This window comes from Artibeus jamaicensis, unplaced genomic scaffold (assembly GCF_021234435.1).
Source record: "Artibeus jamaicensis isolate MK-2021 breed Jamaican fruit bat unplaced genomic scaffold, CSHL_Jam_final contig_76, whole genome shotgun sequence".
Lineage (NCBI taxonomy): Eukaryota > Metazoa > Chordata > Mammalia > Chiroptera > Phyllostomidae > Artibeus > Artibeus jamaicensis.
The window spans coordinates 27,252,029-27,268,215 of NW_026521954.1; the positions used below are offsets into that span (position 1 = coordinate 27,252,029).

At 56.7% G+C, this 16,187-nt stretch overlaps 1 protein-coding gene and 1 long non-coding RNA gene across 2 annotated transcripts; both read left to right on the forward strand.

Moving 5' to 3' along the window:
• The first annotated feature begins 549 nt into the window (after positions 1–549).
• Positions 550–10,696, forward strand: SLBP (stem-loop binding protein). The gene is made up of 8 exons (XM_037126939.2): positions 550–678; positions 779–895; positions 3,127–3,231; positions 5,264–5,323; positions 6,378–6,515; positions 7,010–7,159; positions 8,283–8,367; positions 9,817–10,696. The coding sequence occupies exons 1-8, from the start codon at positions 620–622 to the stop codon at positions 9,931–9,933; spliced, it is 831 nt and encodes a 276-aa protein (XP_036982834.2). The 5' UTR covers positions 550–619; the 3' UTR covers positions 9,934–10,696.
• A 1,593-nt stretch (positions 10,697–12,289) lies between these two features.
• Positions 12,290–13,608, forward strand: LOC119035601 (uncharacterized). Its single transcript, XR_005079843.2, has 3 exons — positions 12,290–12,904; positions 13,019–13,070; positions 13,265–13,608. It is a non-coding gene; the product is annotated as an uncharacterized LOC119035601 (long non-coding RNA).
• The last annotated feature ends 2,579 nt before the right edge of the window (positions 13,609–16,187 follow it).

Consider the following 16,187-nt stretch of genomic DNA (forward strand, 5'->3'; position numbering starts at 1 on the left):
GGGAGCAGTGCTGGGAGGCGGAACCGGACGAGGCGCGGCGCCAGCAGCTGTCCCAACTCACCAGTTTCCGCAGACTTGCAAGGAGTGAAAACAAGCTTTTCGCGCGTCCCCGCTACCGCCCCTTCCGGGTTCTAGTTCCCGCCAGCGCGCGGAATGCCGCCTCCCGGTGGACCAATCGGAGACAGTCCCCGCCCGGGCCTGGGCCAATGGGGAGGGCTGAGCCGCTGGCCTCGCCGCGAGCAGTCGCGTCACGTGCTTCTGAATCTCCCGCCAATGCCCCGCCCCTCCCGCGAAGGAGCGTCCAATCGGCGTCCGAGGGCTGCGGGCGCCTCCACGCCGAGGGGCGATATTTTCAGGGTCGCGTGCTCAGTCAGCCCCACGGCGTTCGCCCGCCTGCAGCCGGCGGCGTCCGAACGGAGGCTTCGCGTCTCCTGCGGACCTAGGCCGCCTGCGCGGCGCGCGTCCGAGCGGGCTTCCCCCCGCGGGCCCGATGGTCTCGTCCGCCGGGTGTGGGACAGCCCGGCGCGGGGCGGGGCGGGGTGGATAAAGGCGGTTGGGGGCGGGGCGCGCAGTGTGTTTGCGCCGCGGGAGAAGACGTGTTGGCAGCCTGTCTTCTGAAATGGCCTGCAGCCCGCGAAGCCCCCCCAGGTACCGGAGCCGCTGCGACCTCGACGCCAGGTGAGGGCGGGCCGCGCGCTGCGGGCGGGCCAGGCGGGGGCACGGGGCGGCCGGGGGCGCGGTCCCGCTCGCCCGTCTTGACGCGGCTTCTCGCCCGCAGCCCGCCGCCCCCAGCGAGATGGAGCCTCGGGCGCAAGCGCAGAGCCGACCGCCCGCATGGGGTGTCGGAGGACGCCGAGGTCCCCGCGAAGCCGGCGGACGACCGAAGACCCGATAGGTGAGCCCTGCGCGCACTCCGGGCAGCAGGCGCCGGCGGCGGGATGGTTACGGTGGCGGTGTGTCAGGCTCCGGCGCCACCCAGCGCGACTGCGTGGTCTTTGAGGACCCCAGGAGGGGCCCCGGGGGAGGGTGTCATCACCTTAGCCGGCCGCCCCTTTGTAATCCCGGGCACTTGGGCAGGCTCAGCCTTGGGGGGTGTGGTGTCGAGGCCGCCGAGGTGGCAGCCGAGCGCTTCTCTCCCTGGAGCCTTTTGCAGCATTTACATATTTTCTAGGCCGGGCGGCGCGCTGGAGTGAGGTCACCCAGGGAGGTTCCGCTTTTGTGCTGGTGGCCGGTGCTGGGTGAGGGGGGACGCGGGCCGCCTGAGGCCGGCGGCGCTGGCCCTTTGGTCCCTGGGAGCGTCCAGGCGCCGAGGCCTTTGTCCCGCAGGCGGGCCGCGGACGCGCAGAGGAAGTGGGCGCTGGAAGACTGAGCAGAAGTGCCCGGAAACGGGTGCAGGAGAGACTGGAGGCAGGAGTCCGAGAGCGTGCCAGTGACTTCCGGGGCACAGAGAGGCCCCGGGGTTTTAGAGCTGAGCAGCTGTGTTGTTGGCCAAGTTGGACCTGGTCTGGGGAAGGGTCGGCGGTCAGGTTCCAAAGTTGCCAGGTGAGCAGATGACTTTGAGAGCTAATGGGATCCAAGAGTAGCTGGAGGCCGCTCCTGTGAGTCTCAGGTGCGAGGTGAATGGCTTGTAGAGCTGGACAGGTGAGACAGGAGGGACCCTGCAGGGCCTTGGGCTAGATGTGAGGACTGAAGACCGGGACCGACATCACCACTGTGATCAAGCTCTGAAGTCTTAAAGTGCCCCACAGGCTTACCAGCCACATGGGCCTCCTTCTTCCAGTGCCGTTGGAAGGCTCCCGTCCTTGGCCCTTTCTCCTGCCGCCAGTTCTGCGTAACTGTTGTCCTAAGTCCCCTGTTCGGCCACCAGAGTGGGGTCTATGGGTGGGGCCTGGCCCTGGGCCAGCTGCATGTGGTCACAGGGTGCAGGCTTGGGTCCACCTGGGGTCCTTTCCCTGCTAGTACTCCCGACTGAGGGTAGAACAGGGTGAGCGTAACCTGCCTTGTCTAGGAGATGGTTTTAGCTCCACAGAAGGTAGTCTGTGATGTTACTGAATAGGAGATACAGCAGAAGGTTATTGGTAAGCACCTATTAAACGTTTAGGAATCTGTCGAGGCCAGGGAACCAGACCTGAGCCATGCGACCTGCCTGTGGGGTTGCCCGTGTCCAGCTGGTGGTCAAGCCTGCACCTATGCGTCCGTGACCCAGCCACAGGGTCCATCTTACTTTGGGGTCATTGATTTGGGTTCCTACTCTGCCAACAGTTTTTGGAAAGTTACTTTTGGAAATCCAGCTTGGATTTCTCTGGGCAGGGCAACCGGAGAAGAAACGATAACTTCATAAAGGGACGAATCATTTGTTGCTCTGCTTCCAAAGCATGTAGTTGGTGGGCACACAGGGCACACAGGGCTGCTGATTGTGAAAATGTCAGTGTACATTAATCTGGAGAGACCATCGACTCTAATGGTCGGAATTCCTGGTGTTGAGCCTTACGTTTTCAAGTTGCCTAATCTCAACTGATGACTTCCTTAAGTTCCAGGCGCAGCTGAGCTGTATTCTGTGGAACCCAGCCCTGGGGGCTGCCTTTCCCCATGGACTGAGTCCTAATGCAGTGAAGACTCCTGTGTCTTATCTTGTCCTCCCCACTCCAGTTTTAACTGTGATGCAATGTGTTCTGAATCAGTACTTGTGCATCTGCAAGTAAATCGTAGTCATTGTTTATTAAGTCACTTCATGGTGTTGGTCACTCTGTTTAGCATTAAGTGTGTTGCATGAAATCTTTAAGGTCACCAGAAAATGAACTCATTTTGCAAAGAAGAGAACGTGTTGTCTTAGGCCCCTTCTCAGTGCAGATGAGGCCTTGCTGACGCCGTCTGCCTCCCCTTGGACTCTGTCCTCGCGGTGTAGCCCAAGCTGGCCCCTGGTGGGTGCACAGAGCACGTTCCACCGAAGCCCAGAGAGGCATTGCGCAGCCTCTCAGATGCAGCCAGCCAGGGAGGCCCCGGGGGAGAGTGCGGCGCCCCTTCTCTTGACCCTCCCCAAGCTCCCTTGGGCTGTGTTCTTGTGTCCCAACTGAAAGGACACAGACAGCGTGTCATGGTTCGGGGCGCATTTTTCTTTCTCTGCAGCTTCACCACCCCTGAAGGCCCAAAACCCCGGTCCAGATGTTTGGATTGGGCAAGTGCTGTGGAAGAAGACGAGATGAGGACCAGAGTGAACAAAGAAATCGCAAGGTACGTGTTTCAGATGGCTTCGAAATGCTGTGGTTGGTCCACTCCAGAACACAGCAAGGCAGGCTTACAAGTCTAGTCCCAGACCCACAGCGTCAGCAGCTCCTGGGAACTTGGCAGAAGTGTGGGTTCTCAGGGTGCCCTGCACGCTGGCCTGCTGGAAGGGAAACTCCAGGTGGGGCCCCCAGATGAGTCTGCTTTCCGAGGTCTGAAGACCGCTGTCTTGGTGGCCATGCCTGCGGGCCTTGGCCCGCTGGCAGAGGACCACCGTGATGTTGCCCAGCCTGCCTTGTGGGATGCCGGGCCCACAGGCACGGGAGGTGCTCTCTACAGAGAGGGGGCACACTCCTGACTGACGCCTGGTGCAGGCGGCGGCCCAGCCTGGTGGGGGAGCCCTGTGCCGTTGTGCTCCGGTTCTCCCAAGCTCTGAGCTGCTTCCTCCTCCTGGGCGCCTGCCGGCTCGGGATGCCCCCGTAAACCCTGCTCGTCTCCCTCAGTGACGTTTCACTAGTGTTTGAGAGCCTTTCTCCCCATCGGTGTACGCCCAGCTGAATGAACTTGGAGTTGCAGTGCCGTGGCTTGTGAGAGCCCCAGTGTGTTGAATCAGGAGCTGGCTCTTGATTCCGAGGGGGGTGGGCGGTGCGGCGTGGCCCCACTGCCTCGGGGCTGTGGCGTTTGCAGCCGCCTGCATGGGGAAGGTGCTGGCACGGGCGTGGAGACGTGCGGGTGGCTGAGCAAGGGCACTGGGCGTCGGCAGACGTGGCCCAGCCTTCCAGACCCCCTGTCTTTTTTGGGTGGGCCTTGATTTGTTGGCCGTGGAGCTCGGCTGCTTGCCCTGGTCCGTGTGGTTTCTGTGCTCTGCTCCCAAGGCTCGTAACAGTGCTTTCAGTAACCGGGGTGCTCCATGCCCCCACCCTGTCACCCCTTGCTGGGGACCCTGCCACTCTTCAGTCATGCAGGTGTACCGCTCCGTGTTCCTTGGTTATGTCACAGGTCTCAAATTTGTCCGGCTTTGCAGAGCAGGCCTACTCTGTCTGCGGCCCCTCTGTCCACCACACCCCTGTGAGGGTGCCACCGCCCGAGTAACCTCCAGGCATGTGGGTGCTGGGGGTGGGCGGCGGCCTCACCGTGGAGGGGGCTGTGAGAATTCATCTCACTGTGCTTCATGGAGGGTGACCTGGCAGCTGTCTGACAATTTGGAAGGGGGTTTTTGTCACTCGGGGGTCCTAGAGAGAGATGTGGGGCGGGCAGTGTCTCAGTCCCCACGGGAGCTGTGTGGTCAGTGCTGCTGCGGAAGCCCCGGAGATGAGCCAGTTGTCTGGCCCCCGGGGCCCCAAAAGCGGGCGGCCGCTGACCTGTGGAAGGAGGTCACTGCCACGTGACAGCTGAGACAGGCGTGTGAACTGTCGCTGGAGGCGGTCCTCAGTACCAGTGGCAGAGGATCGGGCCATCGCCGTGGTGGAGGCCGCTGCCTCATGGGGCTGGGCCCCCTCCAAGGTCGAGGCGGTGATCGTGCCCCACAGACACACAGGCCTCTGTCAGGTAGCTGTGCCGTTCGTGGGAAGCCCTTGGTCCCAGCTAACACAGGCACGTGTGTTTTAAGGCTGCAGGGCTCGGGGAGGTAGATGTCCTTGTTGTTGGGGTCTTGCTACCGAAGCTGACTTGTTAGGGCAGTGGTCCCCAGCCTTGCTGGCACCAAGGACCAGTTTGCTGGCTCACCCTCGTTCCCCTCCTGCTGTGCAGCCCAAGGGTCGGGGCCCCGGTGTTAGGGCTTCTCTGGCCTCAAGAAGCTTGTGTCCCCAGGGGCCCGTGGGCACCGGTGCGGTGGTTTTCTCTCAGAACCGCTGGCTTTGGGCACTTGGTTGTCTTCTAGAAGAAAGTGACTGAGGGACATTCAGACGACAAATGGCACAGCAGGCCTGGGCTGCTCCACTCGGCAGCCACGGCACTGGAGCACACGTCCCGGGCTGCCGTGAGAGCCGAAGGTGTCCGTTTCTATGTCTTTTAACAACCGCAACCTTTGCTCGGCTTCCAGATACAAAAGAAAACTCCTCATAAATGACTTTGGAAGAGAGCGGAAGTCCCCCCTGGGAAGGTAGGTGCTGTCTGCTAGCTGTTCTGGGTGGACAGACCTGCGGCTGGTCCGCGAGGAAGGGCGGGGCTGGGGTGTTGGAGGCGTTTACCAGTGAGTCCGCTCTTCACTGGTGGGGGCATTGTGCTGGGCTGGCCGGAGAGTCCAGTTAGTTTTTCCATAAAACAAAAGACATGTTTTTCACTTTCACCCGTAATTTTACTGACTTGGGAATGTCGAGGACGTCAGCCGTGTCCTGCTCGTGGCTCCTCGTGGGGAGAGGCCGGTGCCGCTGCTGAACACCCTCCGATGCAGAAGACGGCCCCACAGCGAGGGGCCGTTTGGCCGGAAGGTCAGCAGTGGCCAGGGACTCCGCAAAGCACGTGTGACGCGTTCCGTCAGTCACGGCACCTTCTCCACACACTACACAAATCTTTTTTCTGTGTTTCAGTTGCATTTTTACCCGCCTTGAAATAATAAGGCCAGAAATGTTTGTTTTAATCCATCTTGAATATTAAAACGGTTGCACAAAAATTCACCAGTTTTGGTGAGTTGTTTTTTTTTTATTAAAGATTTTATTTCTTTATCTTTAGGGGGGAAGGGGAGAGGGAGAGGAACATCAGTGTATGGTTGCCTTTCATGCGTCCCCTGCTGGGAACTGGCCTGCAGGGAACCGGCCTGCAACCCAAGCATGTGCCCTGACTGGGAATCGAACCGCGATCTTGTGGTTCGCAGGCCCGAGCTCAATCTACTGAGCTACACCAGCCAGGGCAGTGAGTTTTTTTTTTTAAACGCATGTTGCTATGACAGGTGTCACAGTACAACCTAATAAAATTGTTTCTGACGAAGTTAAAGACAAATACTGGGGCTCTATTAGAGCGGTACACAAAAATCCAAACGAGTTTTCCGGCCCAGCCAGTGTCTGTTCTGTCCTTGATTGCCATGCACAGTTCTGGACTGTGCCACGGTTATTGGTTTGGAACCCAGAGGACAGACCCCTCCGTTGCTGTGTTTCCGCACTTGCCTGCACCGCGATCTTGGTCGTGAGGGTGTTCCGGTGTCCTTTCGTCCTCTCCAGCTGTGACTCGAAGGCGACCCCGTCCTCAGTGCCGGCTGACCTGGAGACAGATGAAAGCGTCCTGATGAGGAGGCAGAAGCAGATCAACTACGGGAAGAACACCATGGCCTACGACCGCTACATCAGGGAGGTCCCGAGGTAGGCCGGTGGCCGGCCCGGCCACGCCGGGCCCTCTGTCTGCGCAGACACCCAGGTGGTAAAGCTGATCCCGGGCCCGTGTTGGAAAAACCATGGGCAGGAAGGTCTAAGTAAATGAGATAAACATCTTGTTCTTCAGGACTCATAGCTGCGTTATAGCCATAGAGTCATTATAAACACGGTGGGGAAGAGGCGAAGTTCATGTCACACAGATCTTGCCGAGGGCGCCATGAGCACGGCCCGTGTGTTTAGGCAGCTCGTGCTCCCTGCTCCCTCACAGGCACACACCTTAGGATGTTCCGTCCTCCGAAGGACCGGGCTTTGGACACACTTTTCTCAGCACAGGTTGTAGAGCGTCAGAGGAGTCCTAGAGGCGGTGCTCGCTCAGCCGGCGCTTTGCTCGTCTGGAGAAGCCCAGCCTGTAGTGTTAGCTCGTTATCGCAGTGCTGGGCCGGTCTTTGGGCCGGTCCCAGGATGACCTTCCTCTCCCGCAGGCACCTTCGGCAGCCGGGCATTCACCCCAAGACCCCCAACAAGTTCAAAAAGTACAGCCGGCGCTCGTGGGACCAGCAGATCAAACTCTGGAAGGTGGCCCTGCATTTTTGGGACCCTCCCGCTGAAGAAGGATGTGATTTTCAAGAAATGTATGTCTACTGCCTTTCTTTCTTAAGGATTTTATCTATTTATTTTTTAGAGGAGGGAGAGGGAGAGAAGCATGTATGTGATGCTTCTCGTATGTGCCCTGACTGGGGACCAAACTTGCACACCCAGGCGTGTGCCCTGTCCAGGAAGTGAACCATGACCTTCATGGTTTACAGTAGGACGCCCAGCCCGCTGAGCCACGTGGGTCAGGGCTCGTATCGCCTTCTGTTCTCTATTTCTGCAACCCGGGCCCTGACCGAAAGAGCTGTCACGTGGCAATCAGCTATCAAAACAGGTTAGAAAGTCTGGAAACCGGCTGGGTTTTGTTTACTTATTATTTGAGACCATAGACCTGGGAGAGGAAGTGGGGGAGAGAAGTGTGGGCCTGTCGTCCCACTTCCGTCTGCAGTGTCCGCTGGGTCTTGTCTGTGCCCTGGGCTGTCAGGACGACGACACTCTGAGCCACTCGGCCAGGGCCTCTTTTATTTGCTTTTAAGATTAATAGTCTAAAAGTTACTTGACTAATTTATATCGCACTAAAATTTAAGGAAGGTTTTTGCCTTTTCCCTATTGGTTTTTAAATTTGTGTCCCGTTGGGAAGATCTGGGGCCTGAGTACTTGCCACGCGGTCAGGATGCGGTTGAACAGGGAGGTGGAGAGTTCGGCCTCGCTCCGCCGCCTCCTGTAGTTCCTTGAACTTTTGCTTTGTGCGAGGGAGATGTATTAGAAACTGTCGTGTTTGCGACGACTTTCAACGTGGCTTTACAGATGTGGCCTCACAGATGTCATGCCAATGTTTTTGCTAGTGGGACAGTGTCCCCTTTTCTTCATGAGTGAAGAATTGGAGAAATTAGCAACGAGGTGTCATCTGGTCTGTCACTGCCCCTGCCTCCAGATTTTGCCGACAGTCATTGCTTCTGCTGGCAGGGGTGCTCGTGGGTGTGTGCCGCTTCTCGTGGGTGAGACAGCCACACCTCTGCCCGGCTGGGTGGGCACAGTTCAGGCGGCGTGTCCTGGAAAGCTGTTGTCATGGGGCCGCGTGGCCTTAGTGATCAGGCCTGTGGAACTTGCCTGTGGCGTGCGTCTCCTGGCTCTGCTCGGGCTGAGGCCTGTTTGGTTTCACAGGCGCCCCGCAGACCTCGGGGAGATGGAGACGGAATCCGCAGAGAGCAGCTCCGAGTCCCAGGCGAGCTCTCAGGACAACAACTTCGTGAGTGCCTTCCCTTGCTTCCCTCTCAGCGTGTGTCTCAGGCCACTTGTCGGCCATGCACGCCCTTCGTAGGCTGCAGTCTCGCTGCAGTGTGACTGTGACGCTTGTGAGGAGGGGCCCCTCCCCCTTCTCGGCTGACCAGCGGGAGGACTGGTGGCGTTTCTAGGTAGTGGCCTTGGGTTAGGTTTTTGGTTCAGTCCAGCTAATCCCGTTTTCATTGAAAAGGAAAAGGCCTTTCCCTTCTGGCCCCAGCGTCTGCGCAGGCGGGGCCACCAGCGTTCCTTCCAGGCTGAGCTGGATCTGCGCCAGCGAGCGTGCCTAGGGGTTCCCCCCGTTTGCCAGTTGTAGAAGACCCCATGTTTTTGAGTAGGGGGGTGGGTTTCCAAAATTAAAAGCAACTAAATCGCATTTTCAACTCCATAGTTTTTGGCTGGGTGCATGTTTTTGCAGACTCTTTTTAAAAGTTAACTAGAGCGTGAGAAACACAGTGCGACGCTCCCTTGTGGGCGTGTTCATAGGCTGCTGTTCCCATGTGTCCTGAATGGGGGTCAAGGCCACAGCCCTGGCATTTCAGACGGAGCTGCCTGGCCAGGGCTCTTGCAGACTTTTCTGTCCAAGCACATCCACGTCAGTTGTCCATCGTAAAAGTGAAAGGTCAGTCCCTTTATCGTTGTCACGGAGGAGCCCACCTAGTGTCTGCACATGGGCTATACACATGGGCTTGCACATGAGTGTGGCAAGTGTGAGAGTAGGCTCGGCTGGGAAGCCCCGCTCGGCCTTGTGGGACACTCAGGCGTCCCGTGAGGTCATCCTGGACGGTGCACAAGCAGTTGGGAAGCTTGTGCACTAGAGCTGCTCTTCCCCCGCTCAGCTCCGGTCCCTGCCGCCAGGCCCCAAGGCGCTGGCTCTGTGAGCCCGACCGGCACTGCGGTGCACGCGCCCAGCCTGCTCGCACCGTGCCTGGTGTGCCTGCCGGCGGAGCTCCCACGGACTCCTGCAGGTTGTGGCGTCAGCAGTGGCCTCCGCTGTCCTGTGGTGTGGGCTCGGCAAGGGGCTGTCCTCGTCCCCCTTGCTCAGGGTAGTCTGGTGTGGTGGCCTTACCAGTCATGAGGACAGCTGTCACCAAGCCTGCACAACAGCCCCCGAGCCTCCCATCCCAGCTGAGTGGCCGAGGCTCAGAAGCCTCACAGGGTCCCGTAGTTTTCAGTAAGGGGGGTGGGGGAGAGGGGGTGTGTGGTTAGTGGGGTAGGGATTTGACGCGTCCCTCTATAGCAGAGTTAAATGTCGTCCTTGACACTTCATTAGCTACAAGTTTCCACTCGTGCACGCCAGCACTTGTGGGTCTTTGCTCGTAGTGACCAGCCTTAGGCCTGGGGTGCTGGGGCCATGGGAGGCGGCACTCCCTGCCTGGGTGGGGCCAGCCGTGACCACCCACCGCCTGTGTTCCAGGACATGTACTCGGGCACACCCACCAAAGTCAGACACGTGGACTGCCAGCTGGAGGACGAGTTCGACCTGGAAGCCTGTTTAACCGAACCCCTGAAAGACTTCTCTGCCATGAGCTAACCGGGCCACGTGGTGGCCGAGCACGGCACGTCGCCCTGCCTGCCAGGTGGAGGGCCCGCCAAGCAAGCGTGTGCTCATCACACGGCGGCTCCTGTTGATAGTTTGTTATCTCCTGGTGAATTGTTCTTGCCTTATTTTCTTAAGAAACAATTTTATGTATAGTGAGTGGATTTTGCATGTTTTAAGTCATAAATGGAACTAAATCCAACAAAAATCGACCTTGCAGCAACCTTACGAGAGACTCGCCACTCAGTCCCTGCCATCGCGCGCTTGCCCGACGCGCGCTGGAGCTGGTTCCCCGCCCGCATCTCAGGGTGAGGGTGCCGCTGCTCAGACGTCCGGCGTGGGCTGCGCCGCGTCCAGGGGCCAGTGTGGCATCGCCTCTCCACGCTGGTATCTGGGTGTTGGCCCAGTCAGATCCTCTGACATCTTTATGGGAACTTAGTGTTTGGCCTTTTGTCAGTATGTCAAGGTGGTTTTTCCCACGTACAGAGCACTGAGTAGTCAAAGGTACTGAAGGAATAGGTTTTATTAAGTTACACAGTCCTAATGGGGAGCTTGTAAATAGTGTGAGGCGGGCCTTCTACTGGACATACTCCGAGAGTTAGGGCAGCAAAGGGGTTCATGTAAAGTTGCTGTACGTGATGACGTGCACAGATTTTCTGTCCAAATACTCAGCTGTACACTTCTTGTTAAGACTGTTCTGTTTCTGCTGCTTTTGTATGGAATGAGATTGCAAGAATAAAAAGAACCTTTAACCAAATGACTGCGTTGCCAAATGGGCCAGCTGCTGAGACAGTTTCTGTGTTCGGAGGAGCCGAGTGAGCTTCTGTCCTCGCCATGTGATGGGGGGGGCGGGGACAGTGCACGGCAGGGGCAGAACCAGAACTGTGGCCCAGGCTTGTTAATGCGTGTGCGCGTCCCCCCTTCCCCTGCACCCCACTTACCTGCTGAGGAGGCCCTACCTCCGCTTCAGAGCCGAAACTGGAGCGGGCTGTGCAGTGAGTGCCGGCGCTCACCCTGGACACCGCCCCCCCCCCCCAGCAGAGGGAGTGCTGGACTGGACCCTGCCCGCTGTCACCGCCCCGGCCACAGGCCCCAAGCACTCCTTCAAAACTCGCTTCAGCCGTTTCCCAAGGGTTTCGGGACTCGGCTCCAAGCGTTTCTGAAGGGCAGAAGCTGTCCTCGGTCATCCAGCATTTGTTGAGCCCATGCCATGCCGGGCACAGTCCGGCAGACACGGGACCTGCAGGAAGTGGTGCCCCAGTGGGGACAAGATACTAAATGTGGTGTCAGGTCAAAGGGTCAGGGAGTGGGGGGTGGTCCTCGGGTGCTGGGACACAAGTGGTTGGGAGAGGCCTGATAGTGGCATTTTAGCAGGGACAGCCACTGGGGACAAGCACTTACCCCAGACACAGGGCAGCAGGTGCAAAGGCCGCGAGAGGGCTGGTGTGCAGGCTTGCAGCCAAGTTCCCAGGTGCGGGAGGCTGGGCAGTGGGGGCGGGGAGGGCAGGGATGTCACATGCCAGCGTGGTGCCGGAAGACAGGGAGTGACACCACCGAAGTGAGAATGCTGGTCACCTCGGAAGGCTCCTCTGGCTACCTGCCCCTCACTCCAAGGTAGCAGCAGTGCGGCTGCTGGTCCCCGTGCAGAGCGGCCTCGGGCGGTCCCCGTTGTCTCAGGACGGCGGTGAGGCTAATGCCAAGAAATGGCCTCTGAGCAGAGCTGAGGTCAGAGGGCAGCCAGGAGGACGGGGTCTGTGGCCGGACAAAGCATTGTTAAGGCCTCTTTGGAGTGCTGCCTCCGACAGGACTCCCGAGAGACGGGAGCCTTGTCCCTCAGGGCAGGGCTGCTTTGGGGAGGCCTGTGTGTGTGGCATTTGTCAAAGGAACCCCAGTATCCCTCACAGGAGACTACGGAGCTTCTGAAAGAATCACGTTAAATATGCTGCCAGTTCGGACTGAAAAGGACAGCGCGCAGGCTGAGAGAACCACGCAGCTGCAGGCAGGCGCCTTTCCTGGAAAGGGGGCTCCAGAGGGTGGGGCACAGAGGTCCCTGATGCCATCAGAGACTGCTGTGGTCAGGACTCCTTTCCTCCGTGCCCCACCTACCGCTGCCATCAGGAGTGTCTGCGACAGTTACCGTGGTGTGCCAGGGGGTGCGTGTGCCCGGGGGTGGGGACAGAGGGCAGATGTGTCGTCTCTCTGCTCAGAGGTCTCCAGGCTGACGGTCGTCCATCAGGAGCGCCAGTCTCGGGGTGAGGGTCTGGACTTGGGGCTCATGCTGTAGGAGGGCAAGACCCAGAGGCCTGGGGAGGGGGGGTGTGGGGCTCCAAACCGGGTCAAGGTGCTCGGGCTGACGGGAGCCTGTGAGGGAGGGGTCGGGGCTGTGGCGTGGACTTGGGCTTTCCATCAGTGAGGTGGGCAGCTGGGGTGGTCTTGCGCAGGAGCATGATATCTGACTTGGGTTCTAGAAGAATTTGCTGTGGCTGCTAGCTCTTCCTTCACATTTCAATTCTTGGAAGGCTCTGAAGCCCCAAGGAAATCGATCTTCCAGGCTTTTGTGCTTGTCTTTTAATGCTGTTAACATAATCCAGAATTTTCTGTGTGAGCTACAAACCACCAGCTGGTTGGGATGGAGGTGTCCTTGGTCTTGGCCTGGTGTGTGGAAGTGGGAAGTGTGGGAACTGAATTAAGTCTGTCCAGTCTGATGAATTCTTCACAGTTCCAGGCTGACGGCTGCCTGGGTCCCCTTGGTGAGTCATTTTCCTGGTGCCGTGTATCAATGGACGTGCTGGTCCGTCGGGGTGGTGGTCCAACCCCCCCCATCCCCCACTCACTGCTCTCGTGCACTGTGAGGCCATTCTGGCCCATCAGGACCCTGCCCTCCAGGTGCTCTTTCTCAGCAACTTGGCCCTCAAGTCACTGACACCTCTGTCCCTTTGGTAGGACCATGGTGATGCGCACCCAGGTGAGTCAATAGCCTGGACCCAAAGGCTGCACTTCTGGCTTTCTGGACCCAGGTGATAGCTCTTCTGATGATTGCAGAGCTTACAGTGTGGTCTCCCCCCTGCCCCCCATGTAGGCAAATCTGAAAGGCCTGCTGGGTCAAGTCACGTTTCCGGACTCGGCCAACCGTGAGTGCCTTGAGAAGCACCGTGTGAGCTCCCTGCTATGAGCCCGGGTCGGCTGTGTGCATGTGGGGGCTCGGTGTGGGGGGCGTGCTTTTGGATCACTGGGCTGCACATTAACTTTCAGAATCTCGAGGGGTGTTTGTTTGGAGGCTTTTTTCTTAGTTGTCGTTGCTGTGTTCTTTGCTTTTCACATGAAGGCTTTCATTGGACTTAAGCCACTTTGTACAGCTCGCACTCCAGGTAGGTGCGTGCCCGGCAGGTGCAGCAGCCTCCACAGCATGGAGCCGCGGACCGAGGCCCCAGGAGGGAGGTCACTCTTCGGAGTGCGTTGCTTCTTCATCCGTAGCTGCCGGACCTTCCAGCTCCTCCTCCTTGCGTGCTTGTCCGGGAGCCTGCCTTGACCGGCAGTGACTGCACGGTTGGTCACTAGCCGGAGGATTTTGCACCTTCCACAGCTGGACAGTGGACTCCAGCTGAGAAGTTCTTAATTGCTGAGTGATGTGTTCGAGGATAAACTCTCAACCCATAGCTTTAACTTAAAATAATGCAAACTGTTGTGTTCTTTTAAAAAAATGTTTTTTAAATATATTTTGATTATGCTATTACATTTGTCCCATTTCCCCCCTTCATTCCCCTCCACCCTGCACACCCTCTCCCCCCCCCATCCCCTCCCTTTAGTTCATGTTCATGTGTCTTAAATTCTTTAGTGTTTACATTTCCCATACTATTCTTGCCCTCCCCACCGTCTGTGCTACTTATTCTCCGTACCTTCTCCCCCTCCCCCTCCCCTGTTGCTAACCCTCCGTGTGATCTCCATTTCTGTGGTTCTGCTCCTTTCTAGTTGTTTGCTTAGTTTGTTTTTTTTTAGGTGTGGTGGTTAATAATTATGAGTTTGCTGTCTTTTTACTATACATGTTTTTTTATCTTCTTTTTCTTAGGTAAGTCCCTTTAACATTTCATAAAATAAGGGCTTGGTGATGATGAACTCCTTTAACTTGACCTTATCTGAGAAGCACTTTATCTGCCCTTCCATTCTAAATGAAAGCTTTGCTGGATAGAGCAATCTTGGTTGTAGCTCCTCGCCTTTCATGACTTGAAATACTTCTTTCCAGCCCCTTCTTGCCTATAAGGTTTCTTTTGAGAAACCAGCTGACAATCTGATGGGAACTCCTCTGTAGGTGACTGTCCCCTTATCTCTTGCTGCTTCTAGGATTCTCTCCTTCATTTTAATCTTTCTTTTTTTTTTTTTAGTTTTATTTATTTATTTACTTTTAGAGGGGAAGGGAAGGAGAGAAGGAGAGAAATATCAATGTATGGTTGCCTCTCATGAGTCCCCTGCTGGGAACTAACTGGTCTGCAACCCAGGCATGTGCCCTGACTGGGAATCGAACCGCGATCATGTGGTTCGCAGGCCCGCGCTCAATCCACTGAGCTATACCAGCCAGGGCTCTTCATTTTAATCTTGGCTAATGTAATTGTGATGTGTTCCTCCTTGGGTCCACCTTGTTTGGGACTCTCTGAGCTTCCTGGATTTCCTGGAAGTCTATTTCCTTTGCCAGGTTGGGGAAGTTCTCCTTTATTATTTGTTCAAATAACTTTTCCACTTGTTGATGTTCCTCTTCTCCTTCTGGTACCCCTATAATTCAGCTGTTGGAACATTTAAAGATGTCCTGGAGGTTCCTAATCCTCTGCTCATTTTTCTTCATTCTTGTTTCTTCATTCTTTTCTGTTTGGTTGTTTCTTCATTCTGGTCCACTCCCTTGATTTGAGCCCCAGTTTTCTTCCCATCAGTATTGGTTCCCTGTGCATTTTCCTTCATTTCACTTATTGTAGCCTTCATTTTTTCATCTAATTTGTCACCAAATTCAACCATTTCCGTGAGCCTCCTGATCACCATTGTTTTGAACTGTGCATCTGATAGGTTGGCTATCTCTTGGTCGCTTAGCTGTATTATATCTGGAGCTTTGATCTGTTCTTCAGTTTCGGCAATTTTTTTTTTTTTGTCTTGTCGGGCCTGTTACATATAAGGGGTAGAGCCTTAGGTGTTCACCATGGCTGGGCAACCCAGTTGCTGGGTTGTGACGCTCTATGTGGGGGCGGGGTCTGAGAGGGAACAATGACACTTGCTCCGCTCTTTCTGATTTCAGTCCCTTCTGCCACTTCCCCCAAGCAAACTGGGCCTCTCTGGTACTGATTCCTGGGTGGGCGGGTGGGCTTGTGAATGTTTGAGGACCCTGTGGGTCTCTCCAACAAACTCTCCTGTGAGGCTGGGAGTTTTTCCCTGCACCTCAACCCCCACAGGTGTTTTCAGTCAGTGTTTTGAGGCTTTATTTCCCAGCGCTGGGGCCCTGGGCTGTGGTCTGTCTTGCTCCCCTGTTATCTGCACGTGAATGTGGGACTTCTGCCCGGTCAGCTGACCTCGCTTTGCCACCCCGCACCCAGGGTCCGCCCTCTGCTGTCTTGCGCGCCCGGTGTCACCACTTCTTGTGCCTTGACCCCTCCCTGCTGTTTGCGGAAGGCTGCCCCGCCTACCGGTCTGGATGAATGTGTCTATTTCAGCTCCTTGGCTGTCCGACTTCCATATAGTTCAATTTTCTGTCAGTTCTGGTGGTTATTTTGTTTCTAAATTTTTGTTCTTATTTTGGTTGTGGGAGGAGGCATGGTGTGTCTACCTACGCCTCCATCTTGGCGGGAAGTTGGCAAGTACCCGCTGTAAGCTCTTAAAGGAACCATTGCTTTCTGTAGTAAAATGCCTTCAGAAGGTGCACATACAGCTTCACGTAAAAATGTAAAAATGCTTCCTCAGCGTAGGTGGGGGGGAAGCAAAGACTCCAGATACAGGCACTAGGGGGCTTCAGGGATGGCCTCCCAGGAAAGGCACTGAGTGGACAGGGCCCTGGAGTGCGCTGCCCGGCCCGAGTGTCAGGCGCTCTGTGTAGGGCGAGGAATGCAGACCTGCCATCCAGGCCCAGCTCTGTCCCTTCTAGCTGTGTGACGGGGCTTCGTGTCGCTGTCCATAAAACCGGGATAAGTGTCTACTTCATAGGCTGGTTCTAAGAATTAAAGGACAGCGTGGATGCCATTTGCTCACTAATTAATGCTCAGTGGCAGCAGCTGTTA

Coding starts and splice junctions, on each gene's coding strand:
- SLBP (XM_037126939.2), top strand. CDS start 620: ATGGCCTGCAGCCCGCGAAGCCCCCCCAGGTACCGGAGCCGCTGCGAC. Junction 6,516..7,009: donor TACATCAGGGAGGTCCCGAG/GTAGGCCGGTGG, acceptor CCTCTCCCGCAG/GCACCTTCGGCAGCCGGGCA. Junction 8,368..9,816: donor GCTCTCAGGACAACAACTTC/GTGAGTGCCTTC, acceptor CCTGTGTTCCAG/GACATGTACTCGGGCACACC.